The sequence below is a fragment of the Pholcus phalangioides genome, unplaced genomic scaffold (genome assembly GCF_987345545.1).
Source record: "Pholcus phalangioides strain wild (caught in Gottingen) unplaced genomic scaffold, Ppha-v1.0 ptg000007l_1, whole genome shotgun sequence".
In the NCBI taxonomy this organism is placed as follows: domain Eukaryota; kingdom Metazoa; phylum Arthropoda; class Arachnida; order Araneae; family Pholcidae; genus Pholcus; species Pholcus phalangioides.
The window spans coordinates 7717645-7739575 of NW_028301600.1; the positions used below are offsets into that span (position 1 = coordinate 7717645).

The 21931-nt window shown below is 35.1% G+C and overlaps 1 protein-coding gene across 1 annotated transcript in view; it reads right to left on the bottom strand.

Annotated features, from left to right (window-relative positions):
* Positions 1-14636: 14636 nt before the first annotated feature.
* Positions 14637-21931, bottom strand: part of LOC149084879 (sister chromatid cohesion protein DCC1) — a 72350-nt gene continuing 65055 nt past the window's right edge. Inside the window, exon 12 of the mRNA XM_089232615.1 lies at positions 14637-14869. Within this exon, the coding sequence (XP_089088741.1) occupies positions 14770-14869 (100 nt within the window). The 3' untranslated portion in view covers positions 14637-14769. The remainder of the gene's footprint in view (positions 14870-21931) is intronic.

Here is a 21931-nt window from a genome sequence, read left to right on the forward strand (position 1 = left end):
ACACAAAGAAATCACGTCGAGCTGAAGCCGCTGAAATTCATGAAATTTGGTCAGAAGTTTTACTTCATGACTGAAAGACCAACTAAGAAGGTTTTTTTTCGACATTCGACCCCTAAGTGGGGCTCAGGTTAACATTCATGAAATTTGGTCAGTAATTTTATTTCATGACGTAAAGACTCACTACGAAGTGTTTTTTTTTTTAAACTCGACCCCTAAGGGGGTAATAAGGAGGCTTAATAAAGAGGGGTCATGTGGAGAAATAACGCCGAGCCGAAACTGCTGTGTGTGTGTGTCTCTAATTAGCTAAATTCATGAAATTTATCAGAAGTTTTATTTCATGACGTACAAACTAACTAAGAATGGGTGTTTCTAAATTCGACCCTAATGGGGGTCATAAAGGGGTTCAGAGGTAACATTCATGAAATTTGGTCAGTAGTTTTATTTCATCACGTAAAGACTCACCAAGAGAAGGGTTTTTTCGGAACTCGACCCCAATTAAGGATCTCAAATGTAACATATAGAGAAATCACGTCTAACCGAAACCGCTGAAATTCATGAAATTCGGTAAGAAGTTTCATTTCATGACGTAGTCTAACTAAGGGGGGGGAGGGCTTTTTTCAAATTCGACTTCTAAGAGGGTCGTAAGAGGGTTCAAATGTAGCGTTCATGAAATTTTATCTGTAAATTTATTTATTTCATGACGTAAAGATCAACTAAGAAGGGGTTTTTTGAAATTCAGCCCCTAAGGGGATGATAAAGGAATTCAATAAAGGGGTTCACATGGAGAAATCACGCCGGGCCGAAGTCGCTGAGAGAGAGGGGGGAGAGGGGGGAGAGAGGGGGAGAGAGAGAGAAAGAGAAAATATATATATGAAATTTGGTCAGAAAAAACTCTTGTTCAAAGGCCATCATCACTTCTCCGAACTCGCTGAAGCCATAACTATGAAATTTATTAAGTATTATATTTTATAATGTAGATACCCACTAAGATGGGATTTCTGAAAGTTCATCCCGAATTGGGATCATGGGGGGGGGGGGGTGTCAAATGTTATATGGGGGAATCATCGCCGAGTAATTTGCAGATTACCAAATCCATGCGAGCGACGCCGCGGGTAACATATAGTCTATACATATAAAATTACATGTCCCGATTGACTGACTGACTGATTCATCATCACCGAGCCGAAATCGCTGAAGCTATAAATATGAAATTTGGTCAATAGTTTCATTTCATAACGTAAAGACTCTCTAAGAACGGATTTTTCGAAATTCCCCCCAACGGGGTTCAAAGGTAGCATATATATATAGAGAGAAATCACGCCGAGCCGAAACCGCTGAAGCTATATGGATGAAGTTTGGACAATAGTTTCATTTCATGACGTAAAGCTAACTAAAAGGGTTTTTTTGAAATTATCGAAGTCGGATACCTTAGGGGGGTCATAAGGGCGTACAAAGGTAACATGGAGAAGTCACGCTGAGCCGAAACTACTGCAGCTATAAGTATGAAATTTAGTCAGTATTATATTTTATAATTTAGATACCCACTAAGACGGGATTTCTGAAAATTCATCCCCTGAGAAGCTCATCGGGGGTTCAAATGTTATATGGGGGAATCATCGCCGAGTAGTTTTCAGATTAGCAAATCCACGTGAGCGAAGCCGCAGGTAACGGCTAGTAATATATAAGAATATAGTTTTTTCTGAAAAATTTTGGAGAAAAAAAATCGACTACCCCATCATGATAGTGGTTTGATGGGTTGCCATAACTAACGTGGACGTAATTATCACGAAAAAATACGCCAACTTGATGATATCTCGAATCATGTCTTTTGTTATCGGACTTTGGCCAGGGATCATCGGCCACTTCATGAACAGGCCGGACAATGTCCGAAATTCGGACATTGGCCGGGTCAATATTTAAAGAAATTCGCCAATTTTCAATGTGACCGGTCACTTCGCGAATTGGCCAATTTTGGGCTGTGGTAGTAATGCAAGTTCACGATTTCCGAGCTATAACGGTAAGAGCTCGGCATAACAGTATTAAAGTATTCCTCAATTCCCAATCTATACAAAATAAAATACGCGTTCTACTAATTTTGTTTAGTAGTATATCTAAAAACCACTCAGTTGTTGAATGTATCCAGATGTTGATATTATTTTTCAGCATTTTTTAAATCGTGAGTATAAATAATGATCACGAATAAAAAATGACTGCGATGATGATACCAAAAAGACTCAAATAATAATCTATCGTCATAATCATGAAAACACTTTCAAGAAATTTCCTTTTTGGCGCTCTTGATTTCATGCCAAGGAAATACTATAACCCCTCACAGATTTATTCGTCTCGGCAGGATAACAATTTCTCCTGCTGTGGCCATTGACTCCGTAGTGGAAAAATGCTGCTATTATGAATTATAAGACTGGGTTTTCCGTATGCGCATACCGCGACGACCTGAACAGAAATTCGTAATAACTTTTCTTCGTTCAAAGTTTGTTGACCATAATCATTTCACCACAAAAGCGTAAAAATATGTAAAAAATAAACACACAACACACACCAATTTTGACTGATCTTAGCTGTCGCAACTGAATTGATTACGATACTAGAATTTTTTCCACTCAATTTTTGTATAAAATATGCTGATATTCTTGAGCTAAATATTCAAAAAAAAATTATTTTTCATTTGCAACTAAATTGCTGGAGACGAAAATCAAACTCTGAACTGTAGTTTATAAATTACTATTAAAAATTAGTGGTTTTTGCAAATAGAGCAGCCCGACTAAAGATTACATGACTGAGTGACAATGCAGAACTATCTTTCATCGCCCACTTTTTCAATTCTTTTCTTATATAATAGGTACGTAAGATGCCTAACTTCCGTCTCGGGTACTACAGACAGTAATCCAAGATTAACCTATTAAAAGTGAGATATAATGTGAGTTTCTGGAGTTTCAGATTGAAGCCGTGGTTACAGTTACTTTTCGGGGACGAGAATGTCCAAAAGTTGCCAGTCTCACATAAAGCTATTTTTGTTAGAAATTTTAATATTCGATCTTCAAACATTAGTTGAGACATTACAACACACTTGCAACTCAGATGATTGTCATTCATGACTCCTATCATTTCAATAAAGTCAAGAAACAAAATTCATTTTACAAATGAAATTTCGCGTTCGTTTCTTTTGGGATATTAGTCGAAAACGTTCAGTTTCTTTATTTAAAAAAAATTTAAATATATATCTACCATCTATACAAATGCTGTTATTTATTTTAAAAAAATGAATTGAGTGCAAATTATGAGATGCAGGGGGCCATGGCGGTGGCATCAAAGTCGGAGCTGTCTGATCTAATATATACAGTGTGATTCAGAAAAACATCGCCAAGTTCAAAGGGCAATTCAGGCATACGATAACAATCCAAAATCATATAGGAACATAGGTGCGCAAACGCCATACGGAGCCGCTACAGGGAGTTGCTGCGTCACACACTTTTAAAACAATCCCGAACTCGGCAAGCATGAAGTCGAAATTCTGACAGCATAAATACGTTAAGGGCCACTCAGAACACACATTACAAAATGTACCGATTCGTTAGAAATTCCGCATGGACTGCGTGCTTGCTGCTACTACTACTACTACTTAACCTCGCATACATTCTTCTGCGGAATGTGTGCTCTGAGTATATCTGTGGCCCCTAACATATTTATGTTGTCAGAATGCGACTTCATGCTTGCCGAGTTCGGGATTGTTTTAAAAGTGTGTGGCGCAACAACTCCCTGTAGCGGCTCCGGATGGCGTTTGTGTACCTACGTTCCTATGCGATTTTGAATTGTTATCGTATTCCTGAATTGCCCTTTGAACTTGGCGATGTTTTTCTGAATCACCCTGTATGCATATGCTGTATATGAATTGACATCATCATCATCATCATCCTGCCAGTCCCTCAGCATAGTGCCCCCTCCTCAGCCTTTCAAGTCTATCTCCGATTATGATGCAAATTCCCCTTGGTAAGTATTGACGGTTCTCTGATAGAGCTACGTAAATACTATATAACATGATGCAAATTCCCAGACTTGAAAAATTTGCAGTTTATCATGTGATGAAACATTTCTCACCGAAGAAAAACATGCCATAAAAATATAAAGGAAAACTCTGGATATATTTTTGGGATTGCATAAAGTGACCATAAGGCCCGTTTTCGCGGGACGTTCCCGTATTTCCCGCCGTCCCGTTTTCTACGTATTTTCAACGAAGCCTACTTGAATTTTTTGATCCTTCACTGAAAAATCAAGGATTAAAATTATTTCGCCAACTTATAAAATAAAATTTGCGGTTGCAAATATAAATATTTTGTATCTCACATATTTGTCATATTTAGAGCGTTTATTTCGTAGAATTCATTTTAATCCACTGTGATTTGCACAGTAGCTCTTCACTTCCCACCATTGGTAATTTTTCGGCGAGTTTAGCAATAATTACAACTTTGCTTACTTTTGACATCATATTTGGCGAGAATTGTCGATTTCTCCTTCTCGAAATTTTGACTTCCCATATTTTTCCTGAGAAAACATGGACAGCTTGGGATTGTAAGGACTAAAAGAGTATTTTCATTAGCGATCTTTCATTCAAGCGAAGCACAGCTTGAGAATTTTCTATAAAGAGACAAAAAATCGGAAGAATGTGCTTTCCGACCGGACAATTTTAATAAAGATAAAAAAATTGAAATGTTTCCTGGTAAATCTCGGACGCATTGGCACCTATGACATACAGGGTGTCCTGCAAGTGCCTAATGCTGCTTTTATCTCGTCAACCGTCCGTTGTACAGAGAGAGTTTCAATTCAAAAAATGCTCAAAAGGCATTAAAAAATGAACCAAAACCAGTTTTGAGAATGAAAATACAGTGTGTCAAAAAATAAAAAATCTAAATTTTTATACGATCTCCCTTGTCCTCCAACTTCCAATTAGTTGTTGCCCTGTATCTCCTGAGCTCAAAAGAAAAAATTCAATGTTCCTAAATGCAATATTTGCTGATATTTGAATTCAAAAATCGGAGAAACATTTTGATAGAACAGCATAAACAAACGGACGACGCTCCTTTCCCTCATTTATGCTGTCCTTTCCCAACTTGTAACTTGTCTCCGATTTTTTTTAATTCGAACATCTCAGCGAATATATCGCCGTTAAAAAACTGCATCTCTTTTGTTGAACTCAGAAAAGACAGGGAAACAATTTTCTGATTGGAAATTAGAGGACCAGCTGACCATATAAAAATTTAGATTTTTATTTTGTTACACGCTGTATTTTCACTCTCAAAACTGGTTTCGCGTAATTTTTGAACGCCTTTTGAGCATTTTTTAAACTGAGACCCTACCTCTATAACGAACGGTTGATTAGATAAAATACAAATACAACGCCACAACAGGCAAAATGCCCAACGAGGTGACTGAGAAAAAGATGCCCATAAAAAAGCCGCATTAGCACTTACAGGACACCCTGTATAATGAATTCTGGGAGTTTATTGGATAAGAAAATTGTAGGAGAACAATTTTACTGCATCTAATTCAAATGCGAAATCAGTTTTTGATATTGATGCGCTAATGTCCACTGCTGTGATAATCAGTTCTATATTTGTGAATATGTTACTGTCAAAACCGGAAATGCGGCCAGTTCGCAAAGCAACAGAGAGTTTTGGTCAAAGTCCGATTTTAAAAAATGATTCGAACTTTGGCCGGCCAATTCGCAAAGTGGCCGAAGATTTCTGGCCAAAGTTCGATGTGCTGATGGAAGATGGTTTGGTAGGCGCCAAATCCATTTTTTTTCATCGCCAACGTGTGATACATGCTATATATAGTAGCTGTATTGGATTAGCTCCATGTGACGAGATTAAAAAAAAGATAAATTTTATACAAATACAACGCCACAGCAGGCAAAATGCCCAACGAGGTGGCTGAGAAAAAGATGCCCATAAAAATATGGTTGTCAATATATTTCAAAAATATAGCAACCCAATTAAAAATGCAATTAACAAAAAATTGTAATAAATATATACACATGATAAAATATTATACAATGCCCATAAAAAATACTTATGGTTGTCTTACTTTTGGAGATAGTTTTGAACATTTAGTTTTTTCTGTCAAATTTTGAAAAAAAATATTACCGCAATGTGACTGCGGTTTGATGGGTGGCCATAGCTAACGTGGGCATAATCACTCAAAAATACGCCAACTTGGAGATGATCCCGAATCATGTCTTTTGTTATCGGACTTCGGCCAGTAATCTCCGGCCACTTCGCGAACTGACTGGCCAAAGCCCGAAATTTGGCACGCAACGAAACTGGCCAATTTCGAGCTTTGGCAGTAACGGGTACATTTTATTGTTATCATTATTATAGAGCTTTGTCAGTTTTATTTTCAAGACGAAGGAAAAGCATATTTTAGTAATAACAGAGGTGAAATAAAGAAACTCACAAGAGTCTATAAGAAAAAATACACCAAAAAAAATTAGATATGATGAAAAAAACTAATTGTTTATAAAATGAGCTAACAATGTAGCGAACAATTAATCTCACGAGGCTGATCCAAAAAAAACCCGGTTTTTCGCATTTCACTGTAATTTTTTGGAACAAGTTATTTATATTCTATTATTTGTTTTAAATCATTTCATTTATAGAGGAAAGTCTTTCGCGGAATATTCTCACGTTCAAGGAAATGAAATGGGATTATAGCGTGTTTTAATTGATTGTCTCGTTTTCCTTTTCTCTCCACTATTATGTTAGTCTCTCTTATCTTACTCGTTGCGTCTAATTATTCCGCCTTATTGACCCTCATAAACGCATTCTGTCAGCACGTTTATGACGCGTTATCGGTTTCTGAGAGTCGATTTCAAACGTTGATAATGAAAATTCGTATTTTTTCTGTTAATTCAATGAACAACCGCAAAGTTCTAACCTCACGTCTCAACTTCCGTGTGTTGTTAGTGTCAATGACAGCATCTCAGATCAAAAAGGAAAGATGTTTTCCGTTACTTTCAGTTTTCTTCTTCTAATTTTTTTCATCTGTTCTCAATAAACTACTCAGTTCCGAGGATTCATTTTTTTGGAATTTTCAAAATGTTTTTGCATTTTTGATACACAAAAAATGCATTAAACACAAATGCGCAAATCTTTAATTTTTAAATCTTTAATTTAATGCGCAAATCTTTTTTTTCAAATTTTCAGTTATTAATTTTTTTGTGAAAAAATAATTCACTTCGTTCAATTTTTTTAAGCCAAGATGATAATGGGTATATTCATCTTCACATACAATTTTTTTTAGAATCTTATTTCTAAATTTTATGTCATAAATCACACTTTTTCCGGAGATACTTTCTCCTGGAGAAGTCATCTTACAAATAAAAAAACCCTGAAAATTCAACTTTGAGTGCTGCCTTCTGATGAAAGCCTTTAAAGTTCACATTCACCATATTTCTTACTCAAAACTTACACAATCCTTCAAGTCGGGGCTCTGAGGTCAAAAGAAAAAATTCTACAGTGAGTAAAAGCAACCCACACATTTGTAGCACCAGGATCTGAAAGGGATAGGTCTATAACTTATTCATCGTCAGTACGAAAGGTTACTTCAACCCAGGCGTTTTCAACCTGTTGCTCGCGAGCACCACGGTGCTCCCTGAAGCACTCAGAGTGTTCGATGCTTATGTTCGCGAGTGCTTAATCAACGTCCCTATTGAACACATTATACAAATTGCATTTTAAGGATTGAAATCATCCTAACTTCTCATGCATTTTTATGTCAAACTTGCCGTAAGGGTGCTCCTCTATTCATGATGGTACAGGCAGTGCTCGCGACTAGAAAAAAGTTGAAGACCTGTGTTTAAATTCTTTATTCGTCCGTATTGCTCTGAAAAGCAACACACACGAGTTTCTTATATTTTTCAAATAAAGGCATTGCCTATTTTGAGCTCGTTTCGGCATTGATGCTTCTATGCAACTCCTAAACATTTGATTTTGACTTGTGAGATAGCTGTTCATGAAGTTTTTATACGTAATAACCAGAAAAGTGGCTCAAAGGTGGCTCCTATTTCTTAGCAAATCGAGCAAGAACGATTTTTGACCCTTGTATTTTGAAGGGAAATACCATGTGTGGAAGAGACATATTCCTTTGCATTTTTAAACAATGATAGAAAAGTAAGTTGCAATACAATAAATGACATTTTCAAACTTACAGTGTTCCTATATTATTTTTTTTAATGTGGACAGTAAATTTATTTTGTCATGAAGTAGCATTCAAGATTCCCCTCGTTTGCTTAATATAACCCCTCAAAAGTTTTCTCCTCTGGGTATTTCAATGCTTTTCAATTAAAGAGTTAAGAAAGAATACATAAAATATGACAGTTCAAAACACCCACAACGAGCATAATTCCTATTCTGCAGTCGGTGCAAATGTTGACGTACATTCTATTCACTCCTTAAAAGAAAGAATTTATGCGGTAAAAATTACCACACACACACAGGAAGGTAATTTGGCTGCCCAAGTTGCAAAGCCTCGTTCCTTATTTCACGAAATTGCCTATTATTTAAAGTTACTTTAAAACAGAAAAAAAAATAAACTTATTTTATTTGCAAAGGAGGCGAAATTGTCATATTAAGGTGATCTGAAATTCACCAACGACCGAAACCTTACTTACGAAATGCTCGTCAATAGTGCACTCAATTGTAACTGTTAAAAATTATATGATATTTTCAGCTCTGAATTGTAACTCCACAAGCAAACGTTACGACATGTCACGCGACTATTTCTCGGCGTTTATTCAGTTGTCGTAGGTGTTTTTTTTGTTTTTAAGGTAAGTTCCCATTCTTTCATTCAAGCTCATTTCTTTGATCGAAATCACTCTATTCTGCGATCATTTTCTCCTCATTTTTTTTTCTTTCATAATACCATAATTTCTTACGGCGACCATGAAGAACGTGCTGTAATTCGACTTGTTTTGTGTAACATTTTGATACAACAGTTTCTGGTTGAAAGAACACGCTCAGACTAAAAAATTGCCCTTTGAAGACTTGGAAGGAATTGAAAGAAGAATAATTACTTTTGCATTTTTTTATTAGAGAATTATTCATCATTCATAATTTTTTTATTACATACTTCCAATTAGCACTTTAAAAGTATAGATAATTCCAAACTCTAGATTTGGACTTTACAACCAAATTAATGAATAGCTCTCTCTAGCACAGCGTTTCTGAACCTTTTCTGAACCCAAGGACCAGTAGAATGTCTGAAACAATTTGACGGACCACTTGTGTCCCGTATTACGGGACATCACTTTAATTTTCGTTGTTCCGATTTTTTTTATGCAGTAAAACCCCTATTAACGGACCTCAGATGCGGTCACTCTTCTGTTACGGTAAAATAACAATTTCTACTTTTATAATGAAAGTTTGCATTTCAAACCCCTGATTAACGGTCACCTCTTTTTTACGGACGAATTTTTTTGTCCCGTCGATGACCGCAAAAGAGAGGTTTTATGTACAATAATTTTGAATTTGTAATATTTGCTAAGGTCATGAAAATACACAGCGTTTTCATAATATATAAATTATATTAGGATAATTATGAAAATGAATATTCATCTTGGATATTTTTAGGTTCAACTTTTTCTCGTCATTTTTCAGCAATTTCAATAACGATTGGTGATTGTGCCTAACTCTGACGTTTTTGATGACAACTAGTGATGTTTCGTATTTTACCCTATTTAAGATCTCAATTTAACGCATTTTTCTCAGTGATATATGGTCATCTGATCATTTGAATACTATTTTCCCGTGAAATGTATTTTTGTTCACTGCGATTTGTAGCAGTGTTTCTTTTCCCCCTCCCTGCAGCAATTAGCAAATTGCATTTTTTGACTAAATTTGGTGATACATTCCGTATTTATCGTGTCCCGTAGGATCGCAATTCCCACCATTTTCCAAGATGATGTATGTTGAACCCAAGTATTAAGGTATGAATTTTATAGAAAAAAAACTCACATCAATATTACAACGGTTGAATAATTTTTTATTCAGTTAGAATTCATTTTATCAAGTCTGCTTGCAGACCATAGGCTGAGAAACGCAACTCTAGCACACCAACCTGCGGTTTACTGATCTCAGTTTGAAGCTCTGTTTGGGCATAGATGTTCGTTTGGAAAAAATGCTGCTCATAAACCAAACCATTAGTTTCGACCTAGCTGACTCATCTCAGTACTGAAAATGGTGCTGGTGCATCAGATGCGAGAACTCTACAAGTGTTATGTAAGCAGATTTTCAGCCATTTTTGACCCCCCCCCCCCGGTCAGCAAAATTTCGTCAGCAGCTTAGAATATTTCATATCTTCAAAAAGGGGTGGTTGATGACATAAGCAACTTTCAAACCCCCCTCCCCCTTGTCATCAAAAGTCAGCAAATCCGAAACCCCTCTCCCCCTCGATGCTGACGAAATACTTGAATGACCCCTTATGACATTAAATATTTTGCTGGATGTCTTCATTAAGGACCCTCATAACTTTTAACATGGACAAAAACAAAAACCTCAAAAAAAAATTATGCTCTAGTAGAAATGTCATAAAAAACATTATTTAAGCAATGATTTATTTCAAATTCAGTACACATATTTTCAATTGTATATGCTATCTATGGCAGGGCCGTCTTAAGAGCATTATGGGCCCCCGAGCCAATTGATTTTTCTGAGGCCCTACCAGGCAAATTTTCGAAAATCTCAACCAGACCCCATTTTTGTGAGGCCCCCTTTTCTCTTGAGGCCCCCGGGCCGTGGCCATGCCTTAAGACGGCACTGATCTATAGTTACACAATATTTCACATATCTCTTAATGCTTATTATTTTGCAGATTTTCAAACATTAAGAAAAAGAAGAGTTGCTAACATTTTGCACGCCTGATAAAACAGCATCACATCAATGTAATTGAATAAAAATTGACTCAAAGAAAACTGTTCAATCGATTAAATGAGGTAAATTATTGAAATTTCATTGACTCAATCTTCAAAATTAAATTAACATTTAAATTTTAAAAAATAATCATTTTTCTCATAGATAAAATATTTATGAATGGATCTGAAATAGTTAGCCTCATTCGATGAACTAAGCAGTTTGCATCAACTTTTATTCAATTACATTGATGTCATGCTGTTTTATCATGTGTGCTAATATTGCGTCCAAACTCTAGTGGAATAAATTGAAACAACTTCTCTGTTTTCTTTCCTCTCTCCTCATCATCGCGAAGCTTTGTTGCAACCCTATAATTTTTTTTCCTCTTGGTTTTTTTGTATACCCTGATAGTGATTTTTCCTCACATATGATGTATCTTCCTTATAAACTGTTTTACTCTTTCATTTGTTTTTTTCCCCCTTCCTTTTCTCTTCTACATTTTTTCCTTTTCCTTTTTCTAAAGTGCGGTTAGGTTGCGATAAGGTTACCATATGTATCACCGATTCGTTAGAGAACATTCAAATTCCTTGCCAATCGCTTGTAAGCAAAGGAGTTAAGCAAATTCTGTATCCAAGGAAAAAAGGAAAAGGTTACATATGAGCAAGATCAGGGAATAAGTAGGCTGTGAAAGTATCGGAATATAATGTTTTCACAGGTAATCTGACACCAGGAGAGACCCCTGAGTCCTTAAACGTCCGCATGGTTCAGGGAGACATAAGCGACCAGATCTTTGGAAGGCCAAGTAATGTGTGCTCCATCACGACAATGGCTCATGGTTTCCTCCTGGTGTCATATTCAGTGCCGTCTTAACGCATGGGACCACCCGGGCACCACACAAAAATTAGATCCGGTTGAAATTTCCTAGAATTTACAAAGTAGGGCCTCAGAAAAACCACTTGGCCCGAGGTCCATGATGCTTTTAAGATGCCCTAGTCATATTACCTGTCAAAACATCCCATTTCCCTGATCTTGCTCTTTTGTGATTTCTTCCTATTTCCTCGGATAAAGCATTTGAAGGGTTCAGAGGAAAAACGACTTTACAGCAATTGTTTCGAAAATGAAATAAAAGTGTCTTCTCATAGCTTTCTAGGAATACTATCCCCACGTGCATTCATTTTTGGGTTAGAACGACTATAAAGCCACCATAAAAAATAGTGATAAAGTTTCAGTTTAATGGGGAAAACTTTTGGGGGGGGGGGGGTAATTCATAAGGGGGTGTGGTTGTCCCAGCCCCTCTTAGCAGAGATGGACTTTGGGCTCTGGCCATCCTAGGCACTACTAATTTTGACTTGACGCCCTTTTGAGATGTTCTTATATTTTTAATTTTTTTCCTCAAAAAATCATACGCCTCTTCCAGCTCTCAATTTTCAAAAAAAAAAATGAAAGCTATCTGTTTCTTCTTCTAAATATGGTTTCGAATATTGTTTCATACACACACTCATAACACAAATGAGATGCCACAAAAATTTTGAAATACATTTGTTAATTTATACAAAATTGCCACGTTTTCAAGACAAATAAATTCAATTGGTCGAATGGTCGACGCGTTTCGGCTCTTCAATGGAGAGCCGTCATCAGGACCTTGTGGTCAGAATTCACACGAATGAGTCGTGGAGGGGTGATGTTTACGTCTGGTTGTCCGAAGAGTTCGCCTTTGTATTTGCTGCGTCCGAGTGGTCTTTGGATGCGAATTGGGGAGCCATCTGTTGCAAAGTGTTGAAAGTTTTGTCACGACTGAGGTTAATAAAGCCTGTCCAAGCTGATGAAATAGGTGGCGTGTTTCTTCCATCATTAACGAGGAAATTCTGGCATGTTCTGATGAAGTATCCCTCGAGAAAATTCAATTCAGAATTGTGTGTTGCGTTTTTAAAAACAAACGCTTTATCAAAATCAAAATAATGTGAACGTTGCCAACAGTGTTGAGCAATAGCCGAGTTATCCGTCCGTCCCTTCTCAACATGCTTTCGGTGTTCGAGAACTCGAATATTTAGATTTCTTCTAGTTTTGCCAATATATCCATTCTCGCAATTCTTGCATGGGATGAAGTAGATACCAGATTCTTTGGAGGGTGAGATAGGATCTTTCAGATGGGAAAATGTGAGTATATTTGTTGGCTGGAATATTGTATGGAAGTCAAATTTCTTGAAGATAGAAGAGATCATGAAACTTGAAGAATCGAATGGAAGAACAATGGTATTAGAAAATTGTTTTGAGTCAGCTGGGAGCAGGTTCGTGGTGCATGTCTGGGTCATTTTTTTGAGGATCTTGTCGATGATAAAAGGTGAAAAACCCCGATTAGAAGCGATGTCACGAAGGATATTGAGTTCATTCTGGAGGGAGGCTGAATCACTGCAAAAAAAAAAAAAGCAACACACAATTCTGAATTGAATTTTCTCGAGGGATACTTCATCAGAACATGTCAGAATTTCCTCGTTAATGATGGAAGAAACACGCCACCTATTTCGTCAGCTTGGACAGGCTTTATTAACCTCAGTCGTGGCAAAACTTTCAACACTTTGCAACAGATGGCTCCCCAATTCGCATCCAAAGACCACTCGGACGCAGCAAATACAAAGGCGAACTCTTCAGACGACCAGACGTAAACATCACCCCTCCACGACTCATTCGCGTGAATTCTGACCATGAGGTCCAGATGACGGCTCTCCATTGCACAGCCGAAACGCGTCGACCATTCGACCAATTGAATTTATTTGTCTTGAAAACGTGGCAATTTTGTATAAATTAAAACCAGAAAAATTTTCTCATTTTTGTGATAATATATTTGTTAACTTCATCATGACAATTTATAACTGTGACAAATTTCATTCAACAAGCTTAGTGTTAATCAAGTTAATTGTGTTGCTGAATTACCATCAAAAATCGTGATACAACATAGAAATCTTCGGAAACTCATCTCAGAATTATTAATGATATTTTATTCATTTAAATGAGATAAATCAAATGAACATAGATTTTGGCAACTTTGATCAAAGCAAAAAAAAAACATATTTTTTCGAAAAAACAATCACAAAATTTGAAAAGTACACACACACAGGAAAAAAAACTGGTTTATTTTCTTGCTTTCTCATAGGGCTAATAGAATTATTATCAACGCTAAAAAATGCCAAGTTATACGTTTGGTGAATTTGGCAGTATTATGAAGTGGCATAATCAATTTTTAAAGTGTTATAACTTCATAACTATTGGTCAAAACTGAAAACACTTTCCTATTTAGTTTTTCACAAGGAAAAAATGTGTAATTATTGGGTGGTCAATAGTATCCACCCTATATTTTGTAATTTAGTCAGTTATAGAGAATATAGCAAAATACATAAATATTATTAACTATGCTGATATTATTTTTCTTTCCTGTAGCAATAGGATTGGGTATAAGACAGCAAATATATTTCCATACACTTATATGTAATCATTACAGCATAGCCTTGGATTAAAAGTGTTTTGCAAGAAAAACAAAAATGTTTCTAACAAATTTAATTCAGTTAATGCTAGAATGACTAGGAATTTTGAACTACATAGAATGACGGTAGCAGTCATTTGACAGCAATAGGAAAAAAATCAGCATAAACTATTTTTCTTCACAAATTATATACGAGTATATACAGTATATAAATAGCTCACACCCACACATGGAAGTGTTGTAAAAATAATATTTATTAGAAGAATATTCACAAAAATGTATTTCAAAGATATTGGAAATATAAATTTGCCCAGACAACACCTTTTGAATTGAAAAAAAAATTAGTCTTTGGCAGCATAGCATGGTCACCTACCATTTGGAACTGTATAACTTTTTTCCATTTCTCATACAAGATCTTGTGTATTTTGCCAAAAGTGTCTTAACATCAGTATTTCCATATGCCACATCCCTAGTAGAAATCAAAACATATTGTGTAGTCAAATATTACTGACATTTTTTTCATTCTGTGCTTATCTGAAACAAACAATATTAACAATACAGAAAGAGGGAACATTAATTTAAGCTTAATTTTTGAGAACAGGAAACAAACTAATTAATATTTTTGTGGCTTACGCATGTTTATTTTTCTGTGAATCCTTATTCTATAATTCATTTCCATTTTATGGAAGTGTGTGGTAAAAGAGCAAGTTTGAATGTATATATAGACTTGTTTTGTGATATAGGAATAGATATTCTATTGCAAAGTTAAGATGTGATGCGACTCTAAAAGCACTTTTTTCTATCTTTTTTAAACTTCGTTACTCTGCAGCTCTGTTCAAGATCTTACTTCAATTTATGGAATATAAAATTCCAATAATCTGTGTTTTTTGAACTCCATTAAACTCATGCTTCCCCTTAACAACAGTCACTGATGTGCCATAGCGGAGGAAATACAAGATTTAGTAGCTTATCCTGCAGTTCAAAACTCATAGAAAATGACTTCTCAATCATTCAGTAAAATTTCATACAATGTATCATAAAACAGCATAGTGAATCTATCTCTCCTTGCCTCACAGGCAGGGGTTCACTTTTCTTTTTTTATACATGAATGTTCAGTGATACTTTCTTCTATAAAAAAAAGAATAGTTTCATCAGTATTAAACACTTGCTAAGGTGCGTAAGTCCTTCAGTGCATTCTCTTAAAATCTCAAAAAATTCAGCAGCTTCCTATTGGTCAGCTTCTTACCAATTAATTTTTACATTGCATAAGTGCAGTGAGCTTCGAACTGTGTTCTGTAAGGTACATGCAAGTGTTTCATGATTGTCTTAAACAGTTTCTGTGATTTATTTTATTGCAAATGAAATCAAATCACTTACTTCAAAAATTGTATTAGAGGTTCGGTTCGGATGGCTTTTCAATTGACACTAAATCACAGGAGAAATTAAAATGTGTGCTAACTAATGCCAGGAGCTTGGGCAATAAGAAATATTTTTTAGAAACTATGATAGCTGTGGAGGGCCTAGATTTAATAGTCATTACAGAATCTTGGGCAAACAATGGGATGAATCTTTCTTACACATCTCAGGATACAATACTTTTTTTAACAAATAGATCTGATAGGAAAGGGGGTGGAATCTTGATTTACATGAAATCATGTTTGAGGGCTAGAGAGTGTAACATACAGAGAAGTGATATTGAAACTACATGGGTTGCGCTTGAAAACAAAAAGTGTCATTAGCTTGTTGTAGGAGTTCGCTATAACCCACCGAATTGCGATCCAAACTACATCTCAAAGCTTTATAAAGAAATTTTGTATATATGTAAGCATAAGAGAGTAGTAATATTAGGGAACTTTAACTATACGGGTATCAAATGGGAGAACCTATTGGCTAGAGATCAATATGAGAGAGATTTTCTCAAGTTGTTGCTCAATATTTTTTAGTATCAGCAGGTATCAGAAGCTACTAGGGGTACTTATATTTTGGATTTGATTATCGCTAGTTTCGAGGATCTTGTAGAACATGTTTTGGTTGGAGACAACTTTTCTTCTAGTGATCATTAGGTTGTTACCTTTTTTGTAGCTTCTTCGTACATGAAAAGAACAATAAAAGAATGGTTCTTTATTTTCCAAGAAACAACTTCAAACTTCTGAGAAAAAGATTAGCTGTAGTTTTCAAAGACTTGTTGGTATCAGTGGGTGTGGTAAGTCAGTGGGAAGAATACAGAACAAAACTCTCTTCTGTTTTGCATGATGTTATACACTTTGCTCGTAAAATGCTGGTTTGCTCATCGTACCCCCTCTGGTTCACTGATAACATCTGTAATCTTCAGCTCAAAAAGAGAACATTCAGAGACTACAAAAGTGGAAGAGGTGACCTGTCATCATCTAATTAAAGAAGAAGAGTGTTGAAGAAAGTAATAAGAGATAGTAAAAAGGAAGTTGAATCTACGTTGGCACATAACATTGGCACATAACAACTGGCCCAAAATCATTTTTCATGTACATCAATAATAGATGTAAGGGGACAGTTGCGCCCCCCCCCCCCCGCTAGGAGGATTTCAGATAGAGAGCAATGCAGGCATGTGCAGCACTTTCAATGACTTTTTTGCATGTCTTCAATAATGAAGGCGATATTGAGAGAACTAGTGTGACATGGGGTGACAAAGTCCTCAATGACATTCATGTAGAAGATGTGGAAGTCCCCTAAAATTTCCAAAAAATTTAGGCACAAGCAAAGCACTAGAATCATATGATGTTTTTCCTAGGGTCCTTAAAGATTGTGCTAATAAACTGCTGAAGCAAGTTGCACAGATTTACAGAAGTAGTGTTGCTGAGGGTATCGTTCCAAGTGATTGGAAGTTTGCAAATGTTATTCCACTATTTAAAAATGGTAGTAGAGAAGCCGTGTCCAATTATTGTCCAGTCAGTTTGATGAGTTCCCTCTCAAAAATTTGGGAAATTATTATAAAAGGGAAATAGGTGAAGTTGATAAACGAGAATAATTTATTGTCGGATAATCAGCATGGGTTCAGAAAAGGGAAGTCATGTGTAACCAACCTCTTTTGCTTCTATGATCACGTGACTAAGGCTTTGGGTAAGGGCAAAAATGTAGATGTTGTTTATCTTGATTTCCAGAAAACATTTAACTGGGTGCAACATGGTAAACTCTTGAAGCGTTTACATGAGATTGAGATTGAGGAACACTTGTTGAATTGGATAGAATCATGGTTACAAGTTCGGTTATGGGTCATGTCCCTCTTGGACAGAGCCTGGATCACGGTCTGTCAAAAGTAGAGTCCCTCAAGGAAGTGTCCTTGACCCCATAATTTTTTCACTTTTTATGCATGAACTTGATCAGGGTATCGACGGGATTTCTAGCAAATTTGCAGATGAAGTGAATCTAATGGGGGTAGTAGGGAATCAAAGTCAAAGGGAGAGGCTTCAGACGAACTTGAATATGATCATGGGATAGGCTAATGATTGGAGCATGACGTTTAGAGTTGACAAGCACATGGGCGCTCATTTTGATTTGAACAACCCATGTTTCAGTTGGTGTTATTATTCTGGATGCAACTACGATTACCCATCTGGGTATTCTTATTAACAAGTGCATCAAGAATTCTGAACACTGTGGTCAAAAATCTAGTAGAATACTCAGTTTCATTCTAAAAAAAAAAGGTCTCTTCGCATTCTCCTAAAGTGATTCTTCTACTTTTCCAGGGCTTAGGTGATTGGAGTATGCCATTATATTTTGGAGACCATACTTACAGAGGGACATTGACTTGGTCACAGGAGTGCAGAGAAGAGCCATGCATGCTTTTGATGTCACATGGGGCTTAAGCTATGAACAGTGACTTGATCTTTTGAATATGCTTACATTGAGAACAGCGCAGGTTGCAGGGTTATATGATTGAAGTATTTAAAATTTCAACAGGATGGACAAAATGGACTGAGTTATTAATACACCATCAATCAACTGCTTCGACACAAGGATACTTTCTTCTTTCAAATCAAACACAACTCAGGTCTATCAGCGTGGGCAATTTACTACCCATTGAGTTGTACCGGAAGTGTACGTAACAGTCTGAGAGTGTATCTAGGGTTGTCTAATTTTTCAGTGCTTCCATCTATATTTCAGCAGTGATGTGAGAGAAGTGTAATGATTGAATATTTGTATCATTTGTAGGCCTGTTGCTCTCTGTGGCAACACTTTTTTAATGGGAAGATAGACTCGCATTCGCGCCTTGAAGTTGGGAACCACAGACAACCAACTTCAGCTGACCACCACTGTGGCACCAGTGGGGTTCGAAACTGGGACCTTGTGATGACAGAGACACCAGTATAGATTGCTAAGGGAGAATTCTAGGTTGTGGTGTCACAGGGAGTTTTTCTCTGATAGGTGTTGTGAATAAATAGAATGGCAAGGTCATGAATTCTAACACGATTAATTCTAATTCATACTTAGATGAGACAACCATAATTTTTTATGGACAGTATATTTATATTTTATGATATGAATGTCGCTCTCCACTTGTTAATACAAGATGGATGTTGTGAAGATATTTATTATTTTAGATGTTAATTTTTTAAGGAAGGAAAAATTTTATAATATATAAATTTTAAAATATTTATATTTTATCATAATTATTGGTTTTTTATTGCTCTTATTGGGTTGCTGTTTTTTTCTATATACACTGCTGGCCACCGTAAATGCAACACCCTGAAGGAAGCATGCAAATAATATGAAATTTACAACATGCATTAGCGGAGGTGAGATATGCAAATGATTAGAATTTCAGCGCAGACGCACATCACGCGCGCCTGTGGCGCCACTTTTTTTTTTTTTTTTTTTTTTTTTTTTTTTAATAACATACAAACATATATACAAGCATATACAAAAACACATTAAACATACACTTTTGACCTCAAGGGACATGCCTGTCCTTCCAGTAGGTCTACAGGGTTTCTCCGTAGATTATTTTTCTTAGCAACAGCCTATTATGGTTTAGGTCGGTTTATAATTGTTCACTTTTTGTTAAATTTTTTTTTTTTTGTATTTATGTTACAAAGAAATTTTACATACAGATGGATTGTATCATGTGGTTGTATTATTGTTGTAATATAGATTCTAGACTGGTATTCATAGAAAACGTGAATATATTGTTATTAGATCTTATGTAATTATTTGTATGATTGATTGTATGGTATAGATTCATTATTTTTGGAGCGGTGTATCTATAACTCTTTTGAAATAACGTTTTATTTGTTTTTGGCACTTTATATATGTTATTTAATCTAGACGACGTTCTATTTTGTTTCATTTCTAACCAATTATTATTTAAGAATGAAAATTTTATTAGTCTATAAACATAGTTTTGTCTTATAGTTAGCTTATGGCATTCTGTTTTGTTGTTTATTGTGGTGCTTGTTATTTGGGATCTTATCTTGTTATATATATTATCTAGTTTTTGTATATCTGTTTGATATGCACCTCCCCAAGCAGTGATTCCATATATTACTGTTGAATATATCCAAGCATAAAATAAATCTTTTAGAAAGTTATTGTCTATTGTGTCTCTTAGTCTATAAAGAATTGCTGCATATATTCTTAATTTTTTTATTATTTTTTCACACTGTGATTTCCATTTTAAATCATCTTGTATTATTATCCCTAGGTAGTTGTATTCATGTACTCTTTCAATTTCTTGACAGTTACATTGTAATATATGTTGACACGGACAATGATCATGAATTTTTATACATAAATTTGCCAAACTATTTATGTTTCTTGTTTTTAAGCATATGTATTTAGTTTTCTGTATGTTTAGTTTTAGTTTATTTTTCTTGAGCCAGTTACTGATTTTAAATAGGTCCTCTTCAACTTTTTTTATTAAATTTGTAATTTCAGTGTCTTCAACATACAGTACTGTATCGTCCGCGAATGAGATTAATTTACCATTTATGTTGAGTTTGAATATATCATTTATGTAAATGAGAAACAATATCGGGCCAAGCACAGATCCCTGGGGGACACCTTTTTTTACTTCTATGAATGTACTCATTTCTTCACCTATTTTAACTGATTGTTTCCTATTAGAATAGTATGATTTAAACCAGCTCAATATGTTTCCACGTATACCAGCTGTTGACAATTTTCCTGTGAGTATCTCTAAATCTACGTAGTCAAAGGCTCTTTTTAAATCCAGAAATATCGTTATAGAAAATTTATTGCAGTTGAACCCGGTATTTAAATAATTGCACAGCTCTAAGATGGCCATTTCTGTATTCTTACTTTTCTGAAACCCGTATTGGTTAGGAGCTAAATAATGCTGATAATTAAGAAAATCTACGAGCTGTTTTTTTATGCACTTTTCTATTACTTTTGAAAATATTGGAAGAATTGATATGGGTCTATAGTTCAGTAAGTTATTTGTCTCTCCTGATTTATAAATGGGGTGTACTATGCCATACTTTAAATCACTATAAAAGACTCCTTCCGTTATAGATGAGTTAATTAGGTTTTTTATTACATCCACGTGATAATGGGCAATTATTTTCATCATCTTAGGGGTAATTTGGTCAATTCCACTTGCTTTATTAGTCTTCAATTCTGACATAACCTTATCAATATCATAATCGTTAATTTCAAAGAAGTACATAGAATTGTTAGAATTAGTCATTGTTTGGTCATCTTCACAATTACAGACTGTGTTTATTTCTATTTCTTCCAAGTTTCTTGTAACAAAGTCTTCGTTAAATTTCTTCGCTAAAATGTTATGGTTATCACAGATTGGGAGTATATTTTGCTTTGCACTTTTATTAAGTATATTCTGATTTATACATTTCCATTGCATTTTTTTGTTATTCTCGCATTTCGTAAAAGTATCTCTGATATATTCCTGTTTTATTTTTCTAATATACTTTTTCAGTTCCTTATTGTATTCTTTGTAGTCTTGCTCGTATAACATAATATTTGGGTACTTTTTGTATTTTTTGTATAATTTTTCCTTATAATTTATTTTATTTACTATTTCTTTTGTGATCCAGTTTTTTTTACTTTTTTTGGGTTTCATCTTGACTTGTTTCGTCCATAAATTAGAGTTTGATTGTATGATATCCACGAATCGTTTGTATTTATTTTGTATGCATCTTTCTTCTATGACACTAACGAAATTTATATTTTCAATGAATTTTTCAAATTTATCATAATTTATTATTTTTATATGTTTGTTTTTTTCATTTTCTTCTATTTTCTTTTGTAAAAAGTTTATGTATCCTAATACTGGATAGTGATCTGTTATCTGAGTTTTATACACTGTGAATTTTTCTATTGAATTTATTTTTGATCTATAGAATACATGGTCTAAACATGTTTTATTATTATTTGTTTCTCTTGTTATATTTTTGTGAAGGGGGACCAGTCCATTTATTGCCATTATGTTAAGATATTGAGAAGTTTCGTTATCATCTCCATGTAAATTTATATTAATATCACCCACTATTAAAGTATTTTGCTTCAATTTCTGTAA